The sequence below is a fragment of the Sarcophilus harrisii genome, chromosome 6 (genome assembly GCF_902635505.1).
Source record: "Sarcophilus harrisii chromosome 6, mSarHar1.11, whole genome shotgun sequence".
Taxonomy (NCBI): domain Eukaryota; kingdom Metazoa; phylum Chordata; class Mammalia; order Dasyuromorphia; family Dasyuridae; genus Sarcophilus; species Sarcophilus harrisii.
Window position 1 is genome coordinate 183,195,750 of NC_045431.1, and position 24,869 is coordinate 183,220,618.

The window sequence follows — 24,869 nt, forward strand, 5'->3', positions numbered from 1 at the left end:
TTTTGCAATCTTTGAAATTACCTTCTGCTGATAATTTGTTGCACTCCCAATATTTGTGGTTTGCCCATCAGAGCTAATTCAGAGGCCGGTTTCATAATCATTGTGAGGCTTGTAAAGAAGGTCAGAGAGAAATGTGTATCATCTCTGCCATCTTGACTCCGCCTCCTTTTTTATTCTTAAATCAATCAGCTGTTACATGCTCAGTTCTAGTTGTTGCATCTTGTTCCATTACCTACATACAGGATCCTCAGGATACAAATAAGATTATCTGATACTCCCAGCTCTTCAAGGACTTGTCACATTTGATCCACATAATCAAAAACTTTAATGTAGTCAATGAAGCAGAAATATATATTTTTCTAGAACTCCCTTGCTTTCTCCATAATTTGACAAATGTTGGCATAATCATTACAAGAAGATATATTTTTTTAAAATGCCAAAAAGAAATTGAGCTCCAAGAAATGGAAAAACCAGTGAAGGTACTGAAGAGATAGTAAATATATTTCTTTTGTCATGGCATTAAACAGACACCTGACTATCTACTTTATCTGATGGTCCTTGTTCAATTGCTTTTCTTTGTCACAGAATGGGTTCATTTTCTAGAGGATTGTGCTGATACAAAGACAAAGGCATTAAATAAGGAGAAGTACCTGGCAAACTTCAAAATCTATAAAAATATGAATTATTGCTTTGCTGTAAAATACCACTGAATAGAAAGAAGAGGAGACCTTTGTATCACTGGGATATCCTTAAACAAAGAGATTTATCACTGAAAGCGTTTACATTTCTGATCATTTGAAAAGTTTATGAGAAAGGTGCAAGAGGCAGTTGATCTATCAAATTTTTGCTAATACAAAAACTTGAAGGACTAAAAAAGATTGAAATATATGTATTTTCATTTCTGAAATGTTTACCAGTAAAATCAGTATCTGAGTTGTCAAAATGGAGTATTTTAAAATGCTTTTTTAAACATAATGTTCCTAATTGTACCGATTTTTAAACTCACAAAACATTTGTCTTAAGGGATCTTGCCTCCTCATTTTACAGATGAGAAATTGGGTATGTGAAGGAATTAAATAACCAGTCCATAATTACATAATAGCAAGTTAGGTATAACCAGGATTAGAACTCAGGGATTCTGATTCCCCAAGTCAGTGGGAGTCACTGTACCACTTTCTCTCCCCACTGAGAGAATCCCGTCAATGAACTTACCCAAGCAGTTAAAAGGAAAGCCAGAATTAAAATTGATTGACGTTGAGTTCCTCTTGAAATGCTGTATTGCTTTGCTTCTCACAGATTCTATGTAATGCAGTATTATCTTCAGTTCAGAATAAAGGGTCTTAAGGTATCCAAAGTTAAATGGTAGAACTAGAGGCAAAAGAGAAGACTATCCTCACACTTACTGGCCAAATAACCATGTCCGCCACAAGCTTCTCGACATTCCTGAGCTCCTTGCTGGGCAGTCCAGGAAGCTAGAGGTTTGCCAGCAGATGCTAACGCGTGAATTTCACGTCCAAGTTCAGCCTTAAAAAGGAAGGATTAAACAGAAGGTTTTTAAAACCTCAAAACATCAAATAATATTCCAAAGAAGGCTCATCTTATAAACAACAATTATTTTTCAAAATTATACATAGGAAACTAATGGTATATTAAATTATCAATATGGTATAGCTGAATTTGGAAATCAGAAAGAAAACTTGAGATCAAGTACTTGCTCTGACATTAATCTGTGTGACTAATGGCAAATATCTTTAGTTTTTGGAGCCTCAGTATCTCCAAATGAAAAAAAGAGATAATATTTACATTTCTTGTCTCATGTGGTTCCCGTGAATTTTGCAAATCTTGGAATATTCTACATATATATGAGATAATATTATTATGATTATTAATATTATTCTAAATGTCCCCATTATTTATAGTTAAGGGAATAAAATGATGAATAAGTCAGATTATAATTTGAGAACCATTTGTTGTATCAGAAAAAGTTAGAGAGGTAGCATTTAGAAATAAAAATATTGAGTTGACAAAGGGAGAACTTGGAGGTCATTCAATCTAGTGCCTCATTTTATAGAGGAAGTGAGTCATCTCAGAAAGAACTGGGCACAAAGTTGCCAGTGGCAGAGAACTAGAACCAAGGTTCTTTGGTTGCTAATGCAGTGCTGTTTCTATTACATCATTCTAATACTCACTTCTTCAACCTTACGATTTTCATGATGCAATGTTTAATTCTATGAACCAACTATAACTGTAGAAGAAATTAACAAAAATTGCAAAAGTTTTTCTGAGAGTGGAAAAATAGGAACACTAATACAAAGTTGGTAGAATTGTGAACTGGTCCAACCATTCTGCTGAACAATTTGGAACTATCTCTAAAGACCTATAAAACTGCTTGTCCTTTGACTCAGCAATAATATTCTTCTAGGTTTATATCCTGATGAGACCAAAGAAAGAGGGAAAAGACCCATTTATACCAACATATTTATAGCATCTCTTTTTGTAGAAATAGAGTTAGAAATTGAGAGGATGCCAGTAACTGAGGAAAAGGCTGAACAAGTTGTACTATAAAAATGATGGAGGAGATGGTTTTAACAAAACATTAAAAGATTTATATGAATTGATGCAAAATGATGTGAGCAAAATAAAGAACACTGTACATAGTAATAACAATACTGTAATGGGAATCAACTCTGAAAGACTTACTATTTTTATCAATACAATGATCCACTGCAACTCAAAATATTTCTTAAACAATAACTATGAAAAAAAAGTTTAATATTTTTTTGAACTAAAAAGGTACTGCGTTTCCATTGGACATAAAATAGCTATTTAACTAGCATCACTTTAACAACTATAAGCATGCCAATAAGTATTTGGTATCATCTTACCTGTCTGATACTTTTATCATTTTGTAAAAGGCCTATTTGAAGTTCTATCAAGTTCTCGAACAAAGTTTTTGAGAAATGATCTAAGGCATATGCAGCTGCCAAATAAGGAATCAGGCGCCATTGCTGAAAAAAAAAATCTGAAATAAATATAATGCACTTCATACTTATCTTTCACCAAATGTTCTATAAGACTTTTGAGCAAAATTTTAAAAATTATTGATTCTGACCCAGTTCCAAAATCATATTCTGCTTAATACCCCACCATCCTAACATCATCTTACTGACAAATTTGTTTCTTACTTCATTTCATTTAAATTTTTTTATTTAAATGAGGAAATAAAAAGGAAACCTTTCTAACAGTGAGAGCTGCCGAACAACAGAAAGAAATGCCTCATGATGTAGTGACTTCCCAGTCACTGGAACATTATCTTTCCCAAGAAGATGAGGAGAATGATGATGAAAGACTACATCCTAATGGTCTCTTCCAATTATTATAAATCATCACCTATTCTGCCAAATGAACATATAACTTTGTTTATATAATTTCAACAATCATTTATGACAGGTTCGTAAAAGAAATATGGTCAAAATCAATATCGACAAATCAACTATTTATTGTGTATTTTATTGTCTCAGTGATGTGGGTACTCTCCTTCACTGATACAGATCACATCACCTCCATGTCTTTTCATTTTATTATACACATCATTCTACAAATTCCTTGGAGGATCCATACTTTCTAGAAACCTTCCTTCAAGTCTTTTACTATTTTGTAGCCCTCAGTCCAATAATCAGGCCCCTTGCCTCCATTTCTGCTATATGACTATTTCACTTCTTTTTCAAGTTAGGAAAATACTAAAGGCAATACACTGGCTATTATAAAAAAAATCCCTTTAACTATGTTCCAAGCAATATACAAAAGCAACTTTACTACCAAAATAGTGGTGGCAAGGATTAGTTGTTTAGGGATCTATGGCATTGAGTCAATGATTCAAGATTGAATGCCTTCCTGTGTTGGGGGTCTGCACTTCTGCTGCTTTATCTTCTACCTTGAAAGGTTTCCCTAATCTTCAGTCATCTAACAGTAGCCATTTAATCAGTATATAAATAAATCCTGTCTTACACACACACACACACACACACACACACAAATAATCTCATTTCATGAGCTGATACCTGCATTTGATATTCAAGAACTGGAATTTCATCATCATCACTTGGTCCAAACTGACGACGAGTTGCTGAGAAACGAATTGCTATTGATAAAGCCAGTTTCAAATTCACCACAGACATTCCAATAATGCAAACTCTACCAGTAGAAAGGGAACCCAATGAAGCACCAAAACGTTGTCGAACATCCTGTTGGTATAAAAGATAGAAATCACTCAAGTAATCAGAAAATGTGTTGCTTGCATTTATGAATAAATAACAATCCAATTAATTCAGCAAATGTTTGTTAAATGCCCGACTGGGGTAAGAGTTAAGGGAGATAAATACTTAGCTATAGCTTTTATCCTTTCCTATATAGCATATTTATCAAATTAAAAGATGCCAAAAATCTAGAGGTGACAATTAACAGGCTAGACAATTATAATTAGAATCCAAAAGACTTTTGATAGTCTAGAAGGTTTGTGAAGGAAAAAATAAAGACTTTTGGACTTTATCTATGGATATTCTCATGGTAATTACTTAGCTGAATCGAAGGCTGGTTAAAAGACCTTCAGAAAGCTAACCAGAACATTATATATTGGTGCCCAAATGTGGGCCTAAAGATTTACACTCAGCAGTCCAGACTTCAAAACAAAGAAAACCCTTCAGAAACCCGCTAATCTGGTTTGACTCCCCATTTCCTTTTGATATTTTCATCTCCTTTCCTGAGACTTCAGGGAGGGTGTGATCATCTTTTTTTATGGTGTTTTTATCCCTTTTCTGACAAGTCAGGGAGGGCATGACCACCTATATTCTAAAACAAAAGAAAGCTGGAGATGCAATGGGCCAGAACTTTGTATTTGACATCTGACACTGAAAGAGCATGGCTGATAATGAGACTATTGCAAGACTTTAAAACCGTCAGGAATCATTAGATTTCCTGAGACATGATAAGACTGATGCAGGACTTCAAAATCTGCAGGAATCACTGAATTCCCTGAGATGAAAAATTGTTGATAAAACTATTGCAGGATTTTAAAACTTGAAGGAATCATTGGATTCCCTAACACATGAAGTAATTGACAATAGGTTGGTTTTGGACTATTTCTAGGACTTATGGACATGTATAATTCCTCATATTGATTTATATTGTTTGTTACATCAATAGTAACCTGTGTTACTATGTGCTTGTGTGATACCTCCCATGCTGATAGATTTATGTATATCTGTTTCATGTGAGACCCTTTAGAAACCCGCTAATCTGGTTTGAATCCCCATTTCCTTTTGATATTTTCATCTGCCTTCCTGAGACTTCAGGGAGCGTGTGATCACCTTTTTTTAATGGTGTTTTTACTCCTTTTCTGACAAGTCAGGGAAGGCAAGACCACCTATGTTCTAAAACAAAAGAAAGCTGGAGATGAAATGGGCCAAAACTCTGTATTTGAAACAAGGATTCTTACAATGTGTTAACTCAATGGATTTAAGAAGACAATGGTTATCTAGTTTGGCATGGTGATTAATAGTTCTTTAGTTCAGTATGATTAAATTAATCTTACAACAAATAATGGGTCCCTAGTGAAATAATGATTGGCTCATATTCAGTATGATGAATGGATTTAATTGTAATAGAGTATTTAAGAGGTCAGAGTCAGACCTAGGGAAGGGATTGAACAGCTTCAGAGACAGACTCAGAGAAGACAGAGGACTGGAGACTGGAGCTAGCTGACCTTCTTCCTGCTTCCCCCACTGAGACCAAGATCCATCTGAAGGGCCTCCAGAAAGCTAGCCAAGCCCCACGCAAGGAGATAGATTGTGAAGGAGAAAATAAAGACTTTTGGACTTTATCTCTGGCAATTCTTGTGGTGATTACTCAGCTGAAAGAAAGGCTGGTTCAAAGACCTTGAGAAAGCTAACCAAAACATTATAAATGTTGGGCCAAATGTAAGAAAATTAAATGTGAGAGAAGTTGGTTCAGGATGGAAAAGAGCTAGTTAAAAAAAAGTAAATATGTGTGTATGTGTGGGGAGAAAATCTGGGGGTTTTAATGAGCCATAAGCTCAAAATGAAGTTAATCACGTGATCTAGCAGGCAAAAAAAGGTATTCAGGTTCTAATAATGCCCCCTTAGGCAGCATTATTGAAGCACAGCATTCAGAATGATGGACATAAAAGTGTCATTGAATTTGGAATATCTCTAAAGCATTGGGTTTAGTTTGGAATGACACATTCTTTTAGAAAAACATTAAAAACTAGATGTATCCAGAAGGTAAACAATATGGTAAGAGGACTGGGGACTATGTGATATAGAGAAAAGCTGAAGGAACTGGAGATATCTAGAGAAAATACTTAGAAAATAATTGCCAACTTCAAGTACCTAAAAATCTGTCATTTAGAATAAATCAATGAACATTTGTCAGCTATTTATCATCTGTAAGGCAGTAGGAATTCTACAGAGAAGCAAGGCAGGCTTTGCTGTTAAGAAGCTCTAGTTCATTTAATAATGGACGAAACATAGATTTCAGCTTCAAATCTATTGCAAAAGCTTGATGGTCATTAGGGTGCAATGGTGAGGCAAACAGTGGTTGCCCTAGATTTGTTTGTCCATGCCCAACTTTAGGAGGAAAGATCTTTCTTTGTGAGTCCTCAAGGGGCTTTGAAACCTGCAGCAGCAGCAGCTCAGTCACATTTCCATAGGGTGGAGGTGGGGCAGGAAGCAGGCCACTGCTGTTCCCAGGACTCTTAGGCTTGGGCTCCAGGGCTACCTTGATCATGGCCTGAGGAAGTGGTGCTCAAGGTAACAGTGACAGGATTTGCCTTGTCCATCCCACCTCTCTCCCCCCAGGGCTTGCCTGCCTGCCCCACTGGGTCAGTTGGCTGGCAGCTGGTGGGAGTAGTTGGCCCCTTCTTCAGAAAGGCTGCTCTCCAGATGGTTGCATGGGCTGTCCTAAGCAGGGCAGGTGGGCTTCAAAGCACTACTGTTCCAGAAGTTTTGGGGTTTAAATGCCCAATGATGGAAACTGGTTGATGGCTGGTATTAGTGGTATTGAAAACAGGGGATTGATCCCCTTAATGATGCCTATGGAAGACATCCTGGAAATAAGGATGAAAGCATGGGAAGAGGAGGGGGGCACTACCATTCTGAGGGCTTGTGTACTGGTCCTGAACTATGTCCATTTGCTTCTGAGGGGAAATGGAGATCAAGATGGTGGGGATGAAGGAAGTCTGAGTCCCTGGCTTTCTTCAGGATGCCCTGCCACTTCAGCTAGGCTGCTTCAACTGCCCTGGGGGTACAGAAGATATAAAAGACTTGTTTTGCTGGGAATAACCAATAAAAATTGCAGAGAAGTGGGTTTCAATTCTAATTAAGAAAATAGTTAACACCCAGAGCTATGTAAAAGGAATATGCTGTTGGAGGAGGCAGAGGGTTTCATGGGACTAGAAGACTCCATGCAGAGGCTGGCTGGATAACAGCCCTTGTCAGAGATGCTAGGTAGGGGATTCCAGGGGAGGTCTAGAGCGGCTCAAGAGATTCTCTGGGGTCCATATTCATGCTGATTCCGGGATTTATAGAACTTACCATCTAGTCATGATTTAACATCATAAATTAATATTGTCCATGAATCACATGCATTTATTTAATACCTACCACATGGCAATCACTATGTTAAACATTATAAGAATCATATTCAGGGACAAACTTGATCTACTCTTAAAACTCAGCAAGTTCACTCCATTTTTATGCTTCTGTACTCCCTGGCTGCTTTCAAGTAAGGAGGAGCATCTAAGTGAGGGCTAGAATGGTGGCTGTCTTGTCTCCCCTCCATAAATCTTTTGTATTTATTCTTTCCTACTGTTAGGTCAAGGAGCATCCAGACATAGGACAGCACAGGTTATGGCTGTGAGCTTCAGAAGGTTGGAAGAGCCAGCAGAGGTCCCCTCAGCAGCTGGAGGAGATAGCAGAGACTCTGGGACTGGAAGCAGCCACAGCTGAGTCTACTGAAGGGCTGACCCTGAGCAGAGATCTGCTTGACACAGTCCAATGGCGGGAGGACATCATGTGTTGCAACGAGCTAGCTCAGCTAAGTACGACAGTAGCTCACCTCTTAGTGATACTACACCTAGAAGTTAGTTTGGTGGGAAAAGAACTCCTTATGCAAAAAGTCTTGAGGTATCTACTGACCAAATGTGTTCCCTACATATGAGACTAAGTACCTTTCAACTTTAAATTTGAGCCCACTGCCCCAGGGAAGAGTACACCACACAGTTTGGGGAAATGCCTTTTGTCTTTTTATTCTTGCTATACCTTTCTAATAAACATCATTTTGTAAAAGGTAGATATCAGCAAACTAATCATTCTGGAGATGGAGACATGCTGGATAGAGGGACAGGTGCAATAATTTTAGAAACCTCGGGGCTTTAGGGTTGTCCATAGAATCTTGAAGAAAGTAGGAATAGCTGTTAAACTCTGGGGATTTAGGCTGTCAGTGTGAGTTCCAAGAATGAATCCATAGGGACCTTGTGGAACCTTGTCAGAGATAATTTGGCACTCCTGAATTCATGGAGAACTGCTGAAAAGATTCTCAACTCAGTATTCTTGCAAATGGAAATCCTAAATTATAATGCCCTTTTAAAAATAGCATTTCTCTTTCTTTTGTTTTAAATTATAATTTCATATGAATTTTTTTATAAGTCAGACCAATTTATTTGTTAAATTTTGCTTATTTCATTACTTATGTATGATAGCTGGTGTTTTACTGTACCAACAAAGACTACTGAAGCTACTATGAGAAGCATGAATTTTGCCACTTGAAAATATTCATGTCCAGCTTACAAATACTCACTCTTTTTTCCCTTTTTGCTTTTAAACCTCTTGGCTCACTGTGGCAACCTTATGAACAGCAGGTCCGTATACACAGTTGATGTAAACACTGTGAATAACTAACCTACAAACGTTTAACCCCATTTGGGAGCTGCCCAAGCAACTTGGAGCTTATCTGATCCTGTCTGCTTTCTCTTAAAGTAGAGTCAGCTTGTCCTACAGATAGATACATCTAAAATTCTATTGAAGTAGCAAGCATCCATGGGGGAAATTTCAAATGCCCTTTAGAACTGGGAGGTTCCTTAAAGTCTCCTAGTCCAACCTCCCTGCAATTGTCCAGTTGAGAGACCTGAGGCCCACAGAGTTTGAGCAATTTGTTCACATTCACATAGTTTATAAGTAGCAGAAAACTGGGATTCCAATACCAGTCCAACACTCCAGGTTTGCTCCTTCCACTGCATCCTATTGATTCCAAAGGGCCAAGTTTCATTTGATGGGAAAATGTCTCTCTTGGTATAATGAAAGATGGATCAGCTATTCATGGGAATCTGTGCATCTGATAGTCATCATTTCATATGCAGATTTGATCTTGGAGCACAATACCTTAAAGGAAGTATTGTAGACTCCCTCAGGAGTGACATCACCTGTTCGGTTTAGCAGGTTTTCTCGGGGAATCCTCACATTATGAAACATGGTGAATCTGTTCAAAAACATTAATAAGAGAACTCAGAATTGTAAAAAAAAAAAAAAAAAAAAAAGCTAACTGTAGTATACTGTTAACAATTAATTAAATATCAGGACTGGCCCAAAAAAAAAAAAAAAAAAAAAAAAAAACTGCTTATTTATGTATGACCAGAAAAGGAGACAGGCTGGCTGAATAATAAGAGCAAGAATATTTCCACCACATGACATAGTAAAGGACAAAGAGGAAATCCTGAAACTTTCCTCCTTGTGCTAACAGATTGGTGGCTAGAAAATGTATTTGTATGTACTATCATTATTAATATTACTACTACTGTTTGTGATTTCCCCCCCGGTTTGTGAACATACCAGATTTGGAAAAAATTTGGTTCTGGGTGTAGAGTTCCAGTCTCTTCACTTTTAGTTTTCTGAAGGCTTTTGATTGGGATTTTTGGTAGTTTATCTAAAATTTAGGATTGAAAACTATACAGTAGCTATATACATGATCTATTGGCTTGGGAGGGTGAAGGCTTAGTCCACTGGTTGTAGCTGTTCCTTGGCAGTGAAAAAAACAAACCCACTCACTAGAGCTCACCCCCAACCTCTGCACCCCCCTTGTTGATTTAATGTTAAAGGAATTTCATTTAATCAAAAAAACCCAAATATTCAGTTATTAACACTGGGAATAGTTTATGTTTTCAAGTGTTAATAACTGAGTATTTGTTTTTATTTTTCAAGTCTGTGGTTGTTTTAAGGAAAAGTCATTTGTGATACTCTATCAAAGATTTTCCTGCTTAGCAATGCAAGGAACTTGTAAGAGAAGTTTGTTAGATTTCTGGTTAACTGCAAATTCTCTGAAAATTGGTTATTTGAAAGCCCATTCAGCAAATTATCTAATATTTGTTAAGTGCATCATGGTCTCATTGTTAAATGAATATGATAGCAAATGTGATCTATAGCTTTCTTGAAGTACCTAGAGCAGGATTTTAATCTGATAGTCATACATCTAGTTTTGGCTGTACTCAGCAGGCACATGGGATAGTTTTAGGATCTAAAACCTTGGATTAGTGAATCTTGCTATCAAGATAAAATCTCTTGGGGTTACAATTGATACTTTTTTAAGTTCTGAATTTGGGAATTAAGTTAGTAACCCACTTTTTGACAGAAATACCATTAAGTTACTCAAACAAATTCCTGAGTTGGCTATAAGATGGGATTGTTAGCTATTATAATCAGGATCTTATTTTTTCTTCTTATAGCAAATTTCTAAAATCAGAGTAAGTGGTCAATAGAAACCATAAGCACAGCTCAATTATTTAATATCTTGCTGTTTTTAATCTGAAAATATGTAGTTATTATATCTTATAATTAGGTAAATAAGTAATTTGGTCTAGTCATCTATCTGTTGCTAAGTGTATATTTCTGTATGAAATAAGGTCCTTATAGGAATTTGTGTAAATGTAAAAACAATTGATACAACTGTTTGTGTGACCTGTTATTTTATTGATTATTAAAACTAAAGCTGAAACATCTTTTGTATGGTTTAGAGAAGATGATTTTAGTGTATTCTTGAATGTACCTTAAGTGTATGATATAATTTATGTAATTATGTAATTATATACATAATATATACCTACATAATACATATGTATATGCATAAGTTACATACAAAATACATGCAAAAATTATGTAATTAATCAATGGAAAAGTCACTTTTATTACTAATGTGGCAATAATATTTGTTTATATAGTATTCTGTAATACAAACATGTTTTCTTTTGAACTGATGACCAATCTATATTGGCCTCTCCCAGTCTATCCTACAACAGACCCTTACAAAAGAGGAGGAATATCTTCTTTCCCCATTCTGAGTGTTTTTAAAAAAGAATTTTGTGAATCCCTCTATTATTCTTATGGGATTCCTCCTTTCTGAAAATTGCTTTAGGGTATTTTACAGAATCTTTAGGGAAGATAAAAGCCTAAGAATGAGGGGTTCTGATTTTAATGCTCTCTTACCCTTTGTAACTTTCTTAGGTTTATTTTCCACTAGATGTTGAGTAATTCACCTTCAAATGAATAGCACTAGACAGCTTCAGGGATCTGACTCAACCCACTGGATCTTCAATCAGCTTAAATCCTTCCAAATGGGACCCTGTGGGATGAGCCAGCTCAAGGCCAATTCTCAGCAGGAAGTAGTTTCAGAAGATGAGATCATCATCCCACACCCCACTCTGGGCCGCATGGGTTTGGGAATGAACTGGAACTGGTTATCTGAGTGGGTTCCCTCTAAGAAGACCATCAATCCTGGGAAGGGGGGAGGTTAATGCTATTCTCTGCTGCAATAGTATTTGGGGCTTAGGATGGGGATATAGGGTTAAGATTTGGATTACTATTACTGAAAAAGGATACCCCATAAACAATTCAGTTTGATGTTTATCAAATTATAGAATGTAGAGGTTTGACTAGCCATAGATAAGTAGTTACAATAAGTTATTTGTGTCCTGATAGAAAAAGGATTTCATGGAACTGCCTGTTCAATTTGAAATAATGTTTGGTTTGGTATAAGAGACATTTAGATAGATCCCTTTGAAAGATTTGGAATCAAGTCAAGGATTTAAGGCAAGGAATAGACACCAATGCCTGGGTAGAATTGGTAAAGTACTCTGTAAAAACTCTGAACAAAAAGCAATTTCTATGTTTGTGCTATGTTGTGTCTATGTTTGGGACATGCATTTTCCCATGCCCAGCTAGTATATTTCCCTTTAGATACAGAAAAATATGAGAGTGAATTCCTCCTGTTACCAAAACAACATTCTTGGGGAGAATTGCAATGCTTTATATACTAGCCCTTTAGCTCTGGAGATCCATCAGTTTGCCTGTCATGGCAGGGTGAAAGATTCCAAAATCTAGGAACTATAATGGTATGTGCTTAGAATGTAACTAAGGGTAGCTCTGGCAATTTCTCAGGGATGAACATACCCCAAACAAACTTTGGGTGGTATTGTGGAGGCAGCACTCTCAAATCTATATTGCCTGGAAATTGAGTGACCCAAGTAATTATTCCTTTTACCCTAGCATTAGATGAAGAAAGTAAGATTAAATCAGACAGAATTAAGTTAAGAATAGTAACTGATGAAATCAAGGCTAGAAATCTAGTTCTGCATTTGGATCATTACTACATTGTTGAATAAATATTACTGGATAAGTTACACCCGAGGGGTAGAGAAGGGAATACAGAGTGGTTAGATGTCACTAGCAGAATGGCATGGGATGGCATGGGAAAATAGAAGGACTCTAGAAAGGTTATTGGCAAAAAGGAAGGAAATGTGTCATAATTAGAGATAGTTTCACTTGTAGCACAGCCCTGTCAGAAGAATTAGCAGAGAATTCAGGGATTAATTATCCATCCTATGTGAGGAGAACTGTATAGAGGTTAATAGACTTTTATGAAGTGGAATGCAAAAAATAAGCCAAATGTCAGGGTTAGGAAACCAAATTATTAAAAAGAAAAAAGGGGGAAATTGTGAGAAATGGATGGGCAATTAGTTTTCAGTTATGAAAATTAAATTGGAAAAATGAAATTTAAATTAGAAAGCTGAAATGCATAAGGACATCAAAAAATAATCAAGGGTAGAGGTTATTTTTCCCCAAAAGGATGAAAGTACCTTGGGAGCAAGTATTGACTGTTGTTATCAAGGCTGGGGGCCTGAAATTTGAAAAAACTCCTTTGTTCTTTGCCCTTAGTCCTCCTCTATTAGCTTCCCCCTTCTAGAAGGTAAGCTCCTTAGGGGCAGGGACTGGCTATGTAATAAAGGTATGGAGATTCAGGTCCTATGATTTCTGTGACATACAATTAATGGGGAATCAGGAAAGGGACTTGTGCTTCATTCAAGATAGGAAATCAAATGCTGCCTTTGGAGTTTCAAAGGAGTGCCTCCTCAGCTAGGCACCCATTCTTGCAAAAATGTAAAATAAGTCTTTCCTGCATTCATCAATTAGTCAGGGAAGTTCTTGGTAAGGTATTATGTTTTTTACACTAATAAATCAAAATTTTATGATCCCCACATTCAGTTATGAGACCCCATATGGGGTCATAATCCACAGTTTAAAAAAGCTTTGCTCTATACATGCTCTCCACATGTCTACCTCATGGGGAATAATATCAACTGGCAACTGTATCTCATTTTGACAATTCAAAACACTATTGAATATAAATGTAATAAGTTTTGGAACGTATTAGCCAATTCTTGCCTTATTTGCAATTACATTATTTTAATCAAAATTTAATCAAGAGGGGGTCAGAGCCAACATGGCGGAGAGGACATCCATTTCTTTCTGAGCTCTGCTACAACTCTCAGACTAATTAGTTCTGGACTGGCAGAATCCACTGGCAGAATATTGGGAGTGCAACAAATTACCAGCAGAAGATAATTTCAAAGACCACCAGAAAAAGTCTGTTTTAGTTAGGCGCAGGGAGGCAGCTGGGCACAGGATGCCAGCACACGCAGTGTAGACCCAGGGCATGGAGCAGACTCCCTGGGGTGGTGTAGACTCCATGCAGTGGAGAATATAGGGGGAGGATACCATAGCAGTGTTGGGTACTTTGCCCTGGATGCAAGCTAGTAGATCAGCAGAGAAGTTAGAAAACATCCAACACAAACACAAAAGATCAATAGTGAACCCCAAAACAGTGAAGTTCTCATGGGACTAGGCCGTGCCCATCCAGGTCCAGAAGTGAGTCAGCACTGACTCAGTGCAGCCACTCCCCTGTCTCTTGTAGAAGAAGCTTGGAAAACCTACCCTGCCCTAAAAGCAGACCCTAATTTTTTTTTTTTAAATGAGTAAAAAGGCAACGCAAACTCTAAACAATAGATAGCTTTTATGGTGCAAGGGAAGAACAGATTTCAAACCCTGAGGAGACTAAAAGCAGATTGTCTCCAGATAAAGCCCTCAAGGATGATATAAATTGGTCTCCACACAAGGCTCTCCTGGAAGAAATTTAAAAGGATCTTAAAAGAGAGCTAGAAGAAAAATGGGGAAAGAAAAACTTTGCAAGAGGGTTGGAAAAAGGCATTAAAAGATAGATTTGGCAAAATGGAAAAAACAATTCCCTGAAAAACAGAATTTGTGAAAAAATTCCATAGAACAAAACTCATTTAAAACTCAATTGGACAAATACAAATACAAAAAAATACAAAAAGAAGTTTAAAAAAGTAAATGAAAATAATTCACTACAAATCAGAACTGAACAAATGGAAATGAATGACTCAATGAGACATTAAGAATCAATCAATCAAAACAAAAAAAAATATGAAAAAACAGAAAAAATGTAAAATACTTATTGGGAAAACAACTGATAAGGAAAATAGATCTAGGAAAGATAATCTAAGGCAGGGGTCCTCAAACTTTTTAAATAGGGAGCCAGTTCACTGTCTGCCAGACTGTTGGAGGGCCGGACTATAGTAAAAACAAAAACTTTGTTTTGTGGGCCTTTAAATAAAGAAACTTCATAGCCCTGGGTGAGGGGGATAATTGTCCTCAGCTGCTACATCTGGCCTCCGGGCGTAGTTTGAGGACCCCTGATCTAAGGAATATTGGACTCCTTGAGAACCATGATGTAAAAAAAAAAAAAAAGCTTAGCTACTATTTTCCAGGAAATCATCTAAGAGAACTGCCCTGATATCATAGGATCAGAAGGTAAAATAACCATTTAAAGAATTCACCAAACACCTCCTGAGACTTCAAAATTAAAACTCTAAGGAATATTGTCGCTAAATTTTAGAACTATCAGACCAGGGAAAAAATATTACAAGCAGCCAGAAAAAAACAATTCAAATACTGAAGAGCCACAATAAGGATCACCCAGAATCTAGTAGCTTCCACCTTAAAGGATCGAAGGGCCTGGAATCATATATTCAGAAAGGCAAAGGAACTTGGCATGCAGCCAAGAATAAACTACCCTGCAAAACTGAGCATTTTCTTCTAGGGAAGAAGATGGGCATTCAATGAAACAGGTGAATTCCATTTATTTCTGATGAAAAGACCAGAGCTAAACAAAAAATTGATGTCCAAATACAGGACTCAAGAGAAGCATAAAAAGGTAAAAAGAACTCTTGAAGACTCTATTTATGTTATGGGTATACATAGAGAGTGCCTGTATAATTTGATTTTACTGCTATAGTATAAAAAAGGAACTGGAGGTGGAAAGGGGATTGTAACAGAAAAAGGGAACAGTGGAGGTAAAATGAGGGAAATAACAACTCATGAGGAGGCAAAGGAAACCTATTATATTTGAGAAAAAGAAGGGAGAGGGATGAACATTGTGTGAATCTTAACTCTCATCAGATTAACTCAAAGAGAAAATATTAGAAGTATTTGGCTTACAGAGAAACTTTTTTCACCTTATTAAAAAGTGGGAGAGGAAAGATAAAAAGGGAAGGACTAGGCTAAATAGAAGAGAAAATAAGGATAGGAGGGGAAAGGTATAAGAAAGAAGGGACTCTAAAGGGGGAGGGCTGCTTAAAGCAAGTGGTGCTCAGAAGGTAAGGGAAAAGGGAAAAGGAAAGAGAAAAGTATGATCCGGGGATTTTAAGATGGCAGGAAATACAGAATTAGTAGTTCTAACCTTAAATGTGAATGGGATGAACTCTCCCATAAAGCAGAGGCAGATAGCAGGCTGCATTAAAAGCCAAGATCCTACAATATGTTGTTTACAAGAAATACATTTAAAGCAGAATGATACATACAGAGTAAAGGTAAAAGGCATAAGCAGAATGTATTATGCTTCAAGTGAAATTAAAGAATCAGGTGTAGCCATGCTGATCTTGATCAAGCAAAAGCAAAAACTGATCTAGTTAAAAGAGATAAGGAAGTAAACTATATCTTGCTAAAGGGTACCATAGATAATGAGGCAATATCAATACTAAATATATATGCACCTCTTTGATTTCCTTCACAAGCTAATTGTACAATAATTCAGAGTCTGATTCTTTTTGTACAGCAAAATAATGTTTTGGTCATGTATACTTATTGTGTATCTAAGTTATATTTTAATACATTTAACATCTACTGGTCATCCTGCCATCTAGGGGAGGGGGTGGGGGGGGGTAAGAGGTGAAAAATTGGAACAAGAGGTTTGGCAATTGTTAATGCTGTAAAGTTACCCATGTATATATCCTGTAAATTAAAGGCTATTAAAAAAAAATAAATAAATAAATAAATATATATGCACCAAGTGATATAGCATGGAAATTTCTAAATGAGAAGTTAAGGGAGAAGAAATAGACAGCAAAACTATAATAGTGAGAGCTCTCAACCTTTCTCTCTCAGAACTAAAATCAAAACACAAAATAAATAAGAAAGAAGTTAAAGCGATAAATAGAATACTAGAAAAGTTAAGTGTAATAGAACTTTGGAGAAAATTGAATGAAGATAGAAAGGGGTACACTTTCTTCTCAGCAGTTCATGGAACTTATACAAAAACTGACCATATATTAGGATATAAAGACCTCAAAATCAAATGCAGAAAGGCAGAAATGGGAAATGCATTTTTTTCAGATCACAATGCAATAAAAATTACATTCAATCAAAAGTCAGGGAAAAGTAGATCAAAAAATAGACCAAAAATTGGAAACTAAATAATCTCATCCTAAAGAATAAATGGGTAAAACAGCAAATCATAGACACAATTAATAATTTCATCCAAGAGAATAACAATGAGACAATATACCAAAATTTGTGGAATGTAGCCAAAGCAGTAACAAGAGTAAATAAAATAGAGAAAGAGAATATCAATGAATTGGGCTTGCAACTAAATAAGCTAAAAAAAGAGCAAATTAAAAAACTCCCAATTAAATATCAAACTTGAAATTATAAAAATAAAAGGAAAGATAAACAAAATTGAAAGTAAAAAACTATTGAATTAATAAGTAAAATTAAGAGTTGGTTTATGAAAAAAACAACAAAATAGATAAACTTTTAGTAAATTTGATTAGAAAAAGGAAAGAGGAAAATCAAATTGTTAGTCTTAAAAATGAAAAAGGAGAACTTTCCACCAATGAAGAAATTAGAGCAATAATTAGGAGTTACTTTGCCCAACTTTATGTCAATAAATTTGATAACCTAAGTGAAATGGTTGAATGAATATCTACAAAAATATAGATTGCCCAGATTAATAGAGGAGGAAGTAAATTGCTTAAATAGTCTCATTTTAGAAAAAGAAATAGAACAAGCTATTTATCACCTCCCTAAGAAAAAATCCCCAGGACCAGATGGATTTACATGTGAATTCAACATTTAAAGAACAATTAACTCCAATGTTATATAAACTATTTGAAAAAATAGGGATTGAAGGACTCCTACCAAATTCCTTTTATGACACAGTCATGACACTGATACCTAAACCAGGTAGGTTGAAAACAGAGAAAAAAAAAAAATAGACCAATCTCCCTAATGAATATTGCTGCAAAAATCATAAATAAAATATTAGCAAAGAGGTTACAGAAAATCATGCCCAGGATAATACACTATAACCAAGTAGGATTTATACCAGGAATGCACAACTGGTTTAATATTAGGAAAACTATTAGCATAGTTGACTATATCAATAACCATATCAACAAAAACCATATGATTGTCTCAATAGGTGCATAAAAAGCATCTGTTAAAGTCCAACACCCATTCTTATTAAAAACACTTGAGAGTATAGGAATAAATGGACTTTTTCTTAAAATAGTCAATAGCATCTATTTAAAACCATCAGTAAGCACCATATGTAATGGGGAAAACTGGAACCATTCCCATTAAGATCAGGGGCAAAATAAGGTTGCCCATTTTCCCCATTACTATTCAGTATTGTATTAGAAATGCCAGATTTGACAATAAGAAAAGAAAAAATAGATTAAAGGAATTAGAGTAGGTAATGAGGAAACCAAATTATCACTCTTTGTGATGATATGATGGTATACTGAGAGAACCCCAAAGATTCTATTAAAAAGCTTTAGCAAAGTTTCAGGATACAAAATAAATCCACATAAATCATTATTTCTTATACATCACTAACAAAATCCAAAAGCAAAAGATACAAAGAGAAATCCCATTTAAAATAACTGTTGATAGTATAAAACATTTGAGAATCTCTCTGCCAAGGGAAAGTCAGGAATTATATGAGCAAAACTACAAAACACTTTTCACACAAATAAAGTCAGATCTAAACAACTGGAAAAATATCAAGTGCTCTTGGATAAGTCAAGTGAATATAATAAAGATGACAATACTCCCTAAACTAATCTATTTATTTAGTGCTATACCAATCAAACTCTCAAGAAACTATTTTACTGACCCAGGAAAAATAATAACAAAATTCATCTGAAAGAACAAAAAGTCAAGAATTTCAAAGGAATTAATGAAAAAAAAAACCCCAAAAAACAAAGAAAGGTGGCCTAACTGTACCAGATCTAAAACTATATTATAAAGCAGTGGTCATCAAAACCATTTGGTACTGGCTAAGAAACAGACTAGTTGATCAGTGGAACAGATTAGGTTCAAAGGACAAAATAGTCAATAACTATAGCAATCTAGTGTTTGACAAACCCAAAGTCGCCAGCTTTTGGGATAAGAATTCATTATTTGACAAAAACTGCTGGGGAAATTGGAAACTAGTATGGCAGAAACTAGGCATTGACCCACACCTAATACTATATACCAAGATAAAGTCAAAATGGGTTCATGATCTAGATATAAAGTATGATATTATAAATAAATTAGAAGAACATAGGATAGTTTACTCTCAGACCCGTGGAAAAGGAAGGAATTTGTGACCAAAGAAGAGCTAGAGATCATTATTGAACACAAAATAGATAATTTTAATTATATTAAGTTAAAAAGTTTTTGTACAAACAAAATTAATGCAGACAAGATTAGAAGGGAAACAATAAACTGGGAAAACATTTTTACATTCAAAGGTTCTGATAAAGGACTCATTTCTAAAATATATAGAAAATTCACTCAAATTTATAAGAAATCAATTCATTCTCCAACTGATAAATGGCCAAAGGATATGAACAGATAATTTTCAGATGAAGAAACTGAAACTATTTCTAGTCATATGAAAGGGTGTTCCAATCACTATTGATCAGAGAAATGCAAATTAAGACAACACTGAGATACCACTACATACCTATCAGATTGGCTAAGATGATAGGAAAAGACAATGACAAATGTTAGAGGGGATTTGAAGGGGATGTGGGAAAATTAAGACACTGATATACTGTTGGTGGAACTGTGAACAAATCCAACCATTCTGGAAAGCACTTTGGAACTATGCTCAAAAAGTTACCAAACTGTGTATACCTTTTGATCCAGCAATGTTACTACTGGGCTTATATCCCAAAGAGATCTTAAAAGAGGGAAAGAGACCCACATGTGCAAGAAATGTTTGTGGCAGCCCTTTTTGTAGTGGCTAGAAACTGGAAAGTGAAGGGATGCCCATCAATTGGAGAATGGCTGAATAAATTATGATCAATGAATGTTATGAAATATTATTGTTCTGTAAGAAATGACCAACAGGATGATTTCAGAGAGGCCTGGAGAGATTTACATGAATTGATGTTAAGTGAAAAGAGCAGAATCAGGAGATCATTGTACACAGCAACAAGACTATATGATGATCAATTCTGATGGATGTGGCTCTCTTCAAAATGAGATGATTCAAAACCATTCCAATTTTTCAGTGATGAAGACAGTCACTTACACCCAGAGAGAGAACTATGGGAACTGAGTGTGGACCATAACATAGCATTTTTATTCTACCTGTAATTGTTTGCTAGCATTTTTGTTTTCCTTCTCAGGAAGGGAAAATTTCTCTTTCTAGATCCAATTTTTCTTGTGCAACAAGATACTGTATAAATATACACATATATGTGTATATATACACATACATTAGATGTAACATATATTTTAACATATTTAACATATATTGGACTACCTGCCATTTAGGGGAGAGGTTGGGATGAAGAAAAGGAAAATTTGGAATAACATAATTTAGCTCTGAAAGGGAACTTAAAAATCCTTCAATTCAACACTTTCATATTAGAGATAAGGAAACAATACCAACAGAGTATAACGGTATTTACATTTCACTGGGAGAATATAAGTTCACAGTTAAGAAATTACAAGGAACTTTGTGGCAAGTACTAACAACATTTTTAATTCAGACTTTCCTCACTCTTACTCAGATTATTGTAGCCTCAAATTTTTCTTTCTTCCATAGCTTTCCCCTCTCCAGTCTATCTCTTACACAACTGCCAAATTTCTATTCCTCAAATATGGGACAATCATGTCATTCCACTCAAGTAGCTTTTGTAAACTCCCTCTCACTTCTGAGCTAAAAAAAAGTAAGCTTCCTTGTTTGACAGTTAAAGTCCTCACAATTTGACTCCAGCCTCTATTTCCAGATGTATTTCAATAACAGCAAACATTTATTAAACATTGTCTGTGTCATGAAGTCTGAGACTGTAGTAATTCCTGAGAAACCCAAAGGATTTTGGGCCTTGAGAGTACCAAAAACAATGCTGGCCAATCTGTTGGTCAGTAAGTTATAGAACTTAATGATGGGAACTACCTCACTCCTACCACCTCTCAATTGTACCTCTAAACCATCATATTAGCATATCAACTTAATCTTTGTTTCTCTTTCCAAAAAATTATCTCCTTGATTCTGACTCTTTGCTTAGATTCCCTTGGAACTTTAGCCCACTTTAATTGATGTCACAATTATCTCCCGGATTCTGACGCTTTCTGACTCTAAAATACCCTTGGAAATTAGCCCACTGCTTGTGCAATAAATTTTTGTCCCTTACCCTGAAGACTGAGTGTGCAAATTCTCTTGCAAACCCATGACACAGATCAAGGGAGACCCTAATCTTATTGGGTGTCTTCCACCTCAACACTGTTTCCAGGGACTGTGCTAAAGGCTAGTGATACAAAGAAAGGCAAAAAGCAGGTGCTGCTCTTAAGGAGCACATGCTCTAAAGACAGACATGGAATTTACTAAGAATAAAGATTATAGTTATGTAAAGGCGATCTAAAAGGAGCAGGAATGGCCAGCTAGGGAGGCCAGAAATAACTCCTATAAAAAGTCATCAGAAAAACTAAGAAGCAGAGGTGAGAAAGGAACATAGGCATGGGACCAGATAGTGCAAAGACATGGAAGAGTGGATGAGGGTGAAGAACTACAAAAAAAAATTTATTATCCATTTTCACAGAAAAGGAAACTGAGGCAGGTAGCAACTCAGTGATTTGCCCAGGGTCACACAGTTAGTGTGAATTTGAACACTAACTGTTCAAAGCTGAATTTGAACTCAGATCTTCTTGAAGAAAAAAAGAAGGAAGGGCTAGTTTTGAAGAGCATTATATATCCAATGAGGCATTTTCTATTTTAAATTTTTTTTAATTTAATATTTCCCCAGTTACATTCAAAACAATTTTTTTTTGTTTTTAAGATTTTTGAATTCTAGGTTTTCTCTCTTATCCCCAGCCACAATTAAGAAATCGCATGTGAAGTTATGTAAAACATTTCCATAAAAGTCAATTTGTGAAAGAAAACAGATCTCCCATGAAAATGAAAACCCTCAAGAAAAATTAAGCTAAAAATAAAGACGGAGAAAGAAATAGAGAATATTTTAATCTGTATTCAGATTAGATCAGTTCCTTCTCTGGGTATGGATAGGATTTTTCATAATTCCTTCAGAGTAGTTATGGATGATTATACAACTGAGAATGACAAAGTCATTTACAGCTGGTCATCCCAGAACATTGCTATTACTTTGTATATACAATATTTCACTTTGTTCATGGAGGACTTTCAAGGTGTTTTTTTTTTTTTTTTGGTTGTTGTTGTTGTTTGTTTTTTTGTCTGAGAGTCTCCTGCTAAATATTTCCCAGAGAACAATAATATTCCATCAGAGAAACTTGCTTCAATTTTTTTTACAATTATTATTGCTTATTGTATCCCCCCCCATTTATTCTCTCTCCTTTCATCCCGCCCCTCCCATAAGGCAATTTCTATTTGAGTTTTTTGCTCATGTTTCGCTTCAGACAAACTGTCTGACCTACTGCTCATGGAGGCTACTCTGTCTCTCAATTCCATCCCTTTACAAAGGTGGATTCCCAACAAGGAAAGTCACTTGCCTGTCAGTGAGCAACTGCCTCCTCTTCCAGGAGGGCTTTTCTGCCTCACTGGCCACAGTTCTCATCTTTCATATTTTATTTTTTCCTACAGAATGTCCACTTCTTGATGATAAGGAGAATTTTGTTTTTCCTTTTTCTATATTAAATAAATAATAGACACTTAACAAGGGGGTAGCTAGATGGTACAGTGGACAGAAAACTCTTCTCATTAAGTTAAAATCTGGCCTCAGACTACCAGTGTGTCATTGGACAAGTCACTTAACCTTGTTTACTTCAGTTTCCTGATCTATGAGGTGGAGAAAAAAATGGGAAATCATTAAAGTTTATGTTTGCTAAGAAAACTCCAAATGGTGTCACTGAAAACAGACTTAACAACAAGTACTTAATATTCACTTAATTGACTTGAATCTCTAAATCCCTGGAAGCATTTAGTAAACTTGATGCCCTCAGGATTGGAATCTCTACTGTATAGGAGTCTCTTAAATGCAATATCATAATCATTTCATACTATTAAAGTTATTCAAGAAAATGTATAATATAAACTTATAAACTATAAATACATTAATATATATATATATATATATATAATAAACTGTATATTATAAAATGTTGTCAATTTACCCAAACCCAGAAACCTAAATTCATTAGTGTTTCTAAAAGTGGACATTACTGAATTGGACAATAGACATTTCTATTTTCTATTAAATTTAATAGCTAAACATTTTTCCTTTACTGTTGACTACTCAGAGCACCCTCATGTGTCTTTAGGTTGTAATATTTCAATTCTTAAAACATAGCATAATTTTTAAACACAGAACCAGCATATTACATATATATATGTATATATATATATATATATATATTTTTTTTTTTTTACATTTTCTTCAAGAGTCAATCTAAAATGATATTACAAGAGGCTTGTGGGCTGTCTATACTCATGGTGTGTCATGATAATTATATTTTTACACCATTGATTAGAAAATTGTATTGCATTCATTTAATGTTATTTAGAAGTTAAGGGAAAGTTAAGTCAGATGATTGGTTTTAATTAAAATCCATTGGGAACTAAATTAAATTTATTCACACGCTTATGGCTCTATTCTAGACACCAAGATAAAAAGTTGCTTTGAAGAAGTTTAAAGTCTAGACATAAGGTAAGCAACAGACAATATAAAAGGAACTTTACTTATGGGACTCTTTAATAATCAAATTTTAAAATACACTATATCTGTGTATACATGAAATTAATAAAGCAGAAAAGCTTCATAGTTGAACAAATGGACAAGAATTTACTTATATCTGGATTATCATAATAATAATAAGGTAGGAGAGAATAATTGACAGTTTTTCAAAATAAAAAAAACTCAGGTATTTTAATATTGACAATATGCAAGCTAAAATATATGCTAATTATTCAAAAGCTACTGAATGTATAATATTCAAATTTTATATTAATAATAAATAGACCACCAGAAAGTTTTTTTTTGAATTAAAAAATGCTATGCTCAAAATGAAAAAATTCATTACTTGACACTATTTTGGACCCTGGATACAAAGATATTTTCCTCTATTCCCCTAAAATTCAGTAGAGAAACTCACTCTAATACAGAGCAGCTAGGTGGTAATGTACATAGAGTGTCAGAGCTGGACTCAAGAAGATTCTTCCTGAGTTCAAATCTGACCTCAGACACTAGCTGTGTGACCCTGGGCAAGTCACCTAACACTATTTGCTTCAATTTCATCTGTAAAATGAATTAAAGAAGAAAATGGCAAACCAGTCCTGTATCTTTGCCAAGAAAATCCCAGACAGGGTCACGAAGAATTGGAAATAAATGAAAAATATCTGTGTAATTGCCTCATTTATTGTTTTCTGTTTATCCTTCACTCTTTTTTTACCCGGTCTCTTCTCAAAAGTCTATTTTGCTTCTGACCATTGTCTTTCTTAATCTGTCCTCTTTTTTTTTTTTTTTAATCATTCTCTCCCCTTTTCTTATGCTCATTCCCTCCTTGTTGTTAAATTACATTTATATACCCAGCAGTGTATATATATATGTGTGTGTGTGTGTGTGTGTGTGTGTGTACATACTTAGCTTTGCTTGGCAAGTAATTCTTGATTGCATCTTAGGTTCCTTTGCCTTCTGGAATATC

At 35.2% G+C, this 24,869-nt stretch overlaps 1 protein-coding gene across 1 annotated transcript in view; it reads right to left on the reverse strand.

Moving 5' to 3' along the window:
* The window catches only part of LOC100926778 (peroxisomal acyl-coenzyme A oxidase 3-like), an 87,864-nt gene that overhangs the window by 27,603 nt on the left and 35,392 nt on the right, over positions 1-24,869 (reverse strand). The window contains 4 exon segments of the mRNA XM_031943542.1: positions 1,404-1,524; positions 2,886-3,008; positions 4,062-4,244; positions 9,456-9,552. Of these exon segments, the coding sequence (XP_031799402.1) occupies positions 1,404-1,524; positions 2,886-3,008; positions 4,062-4,244; positions 9,456-9,552 (524 nt within the window).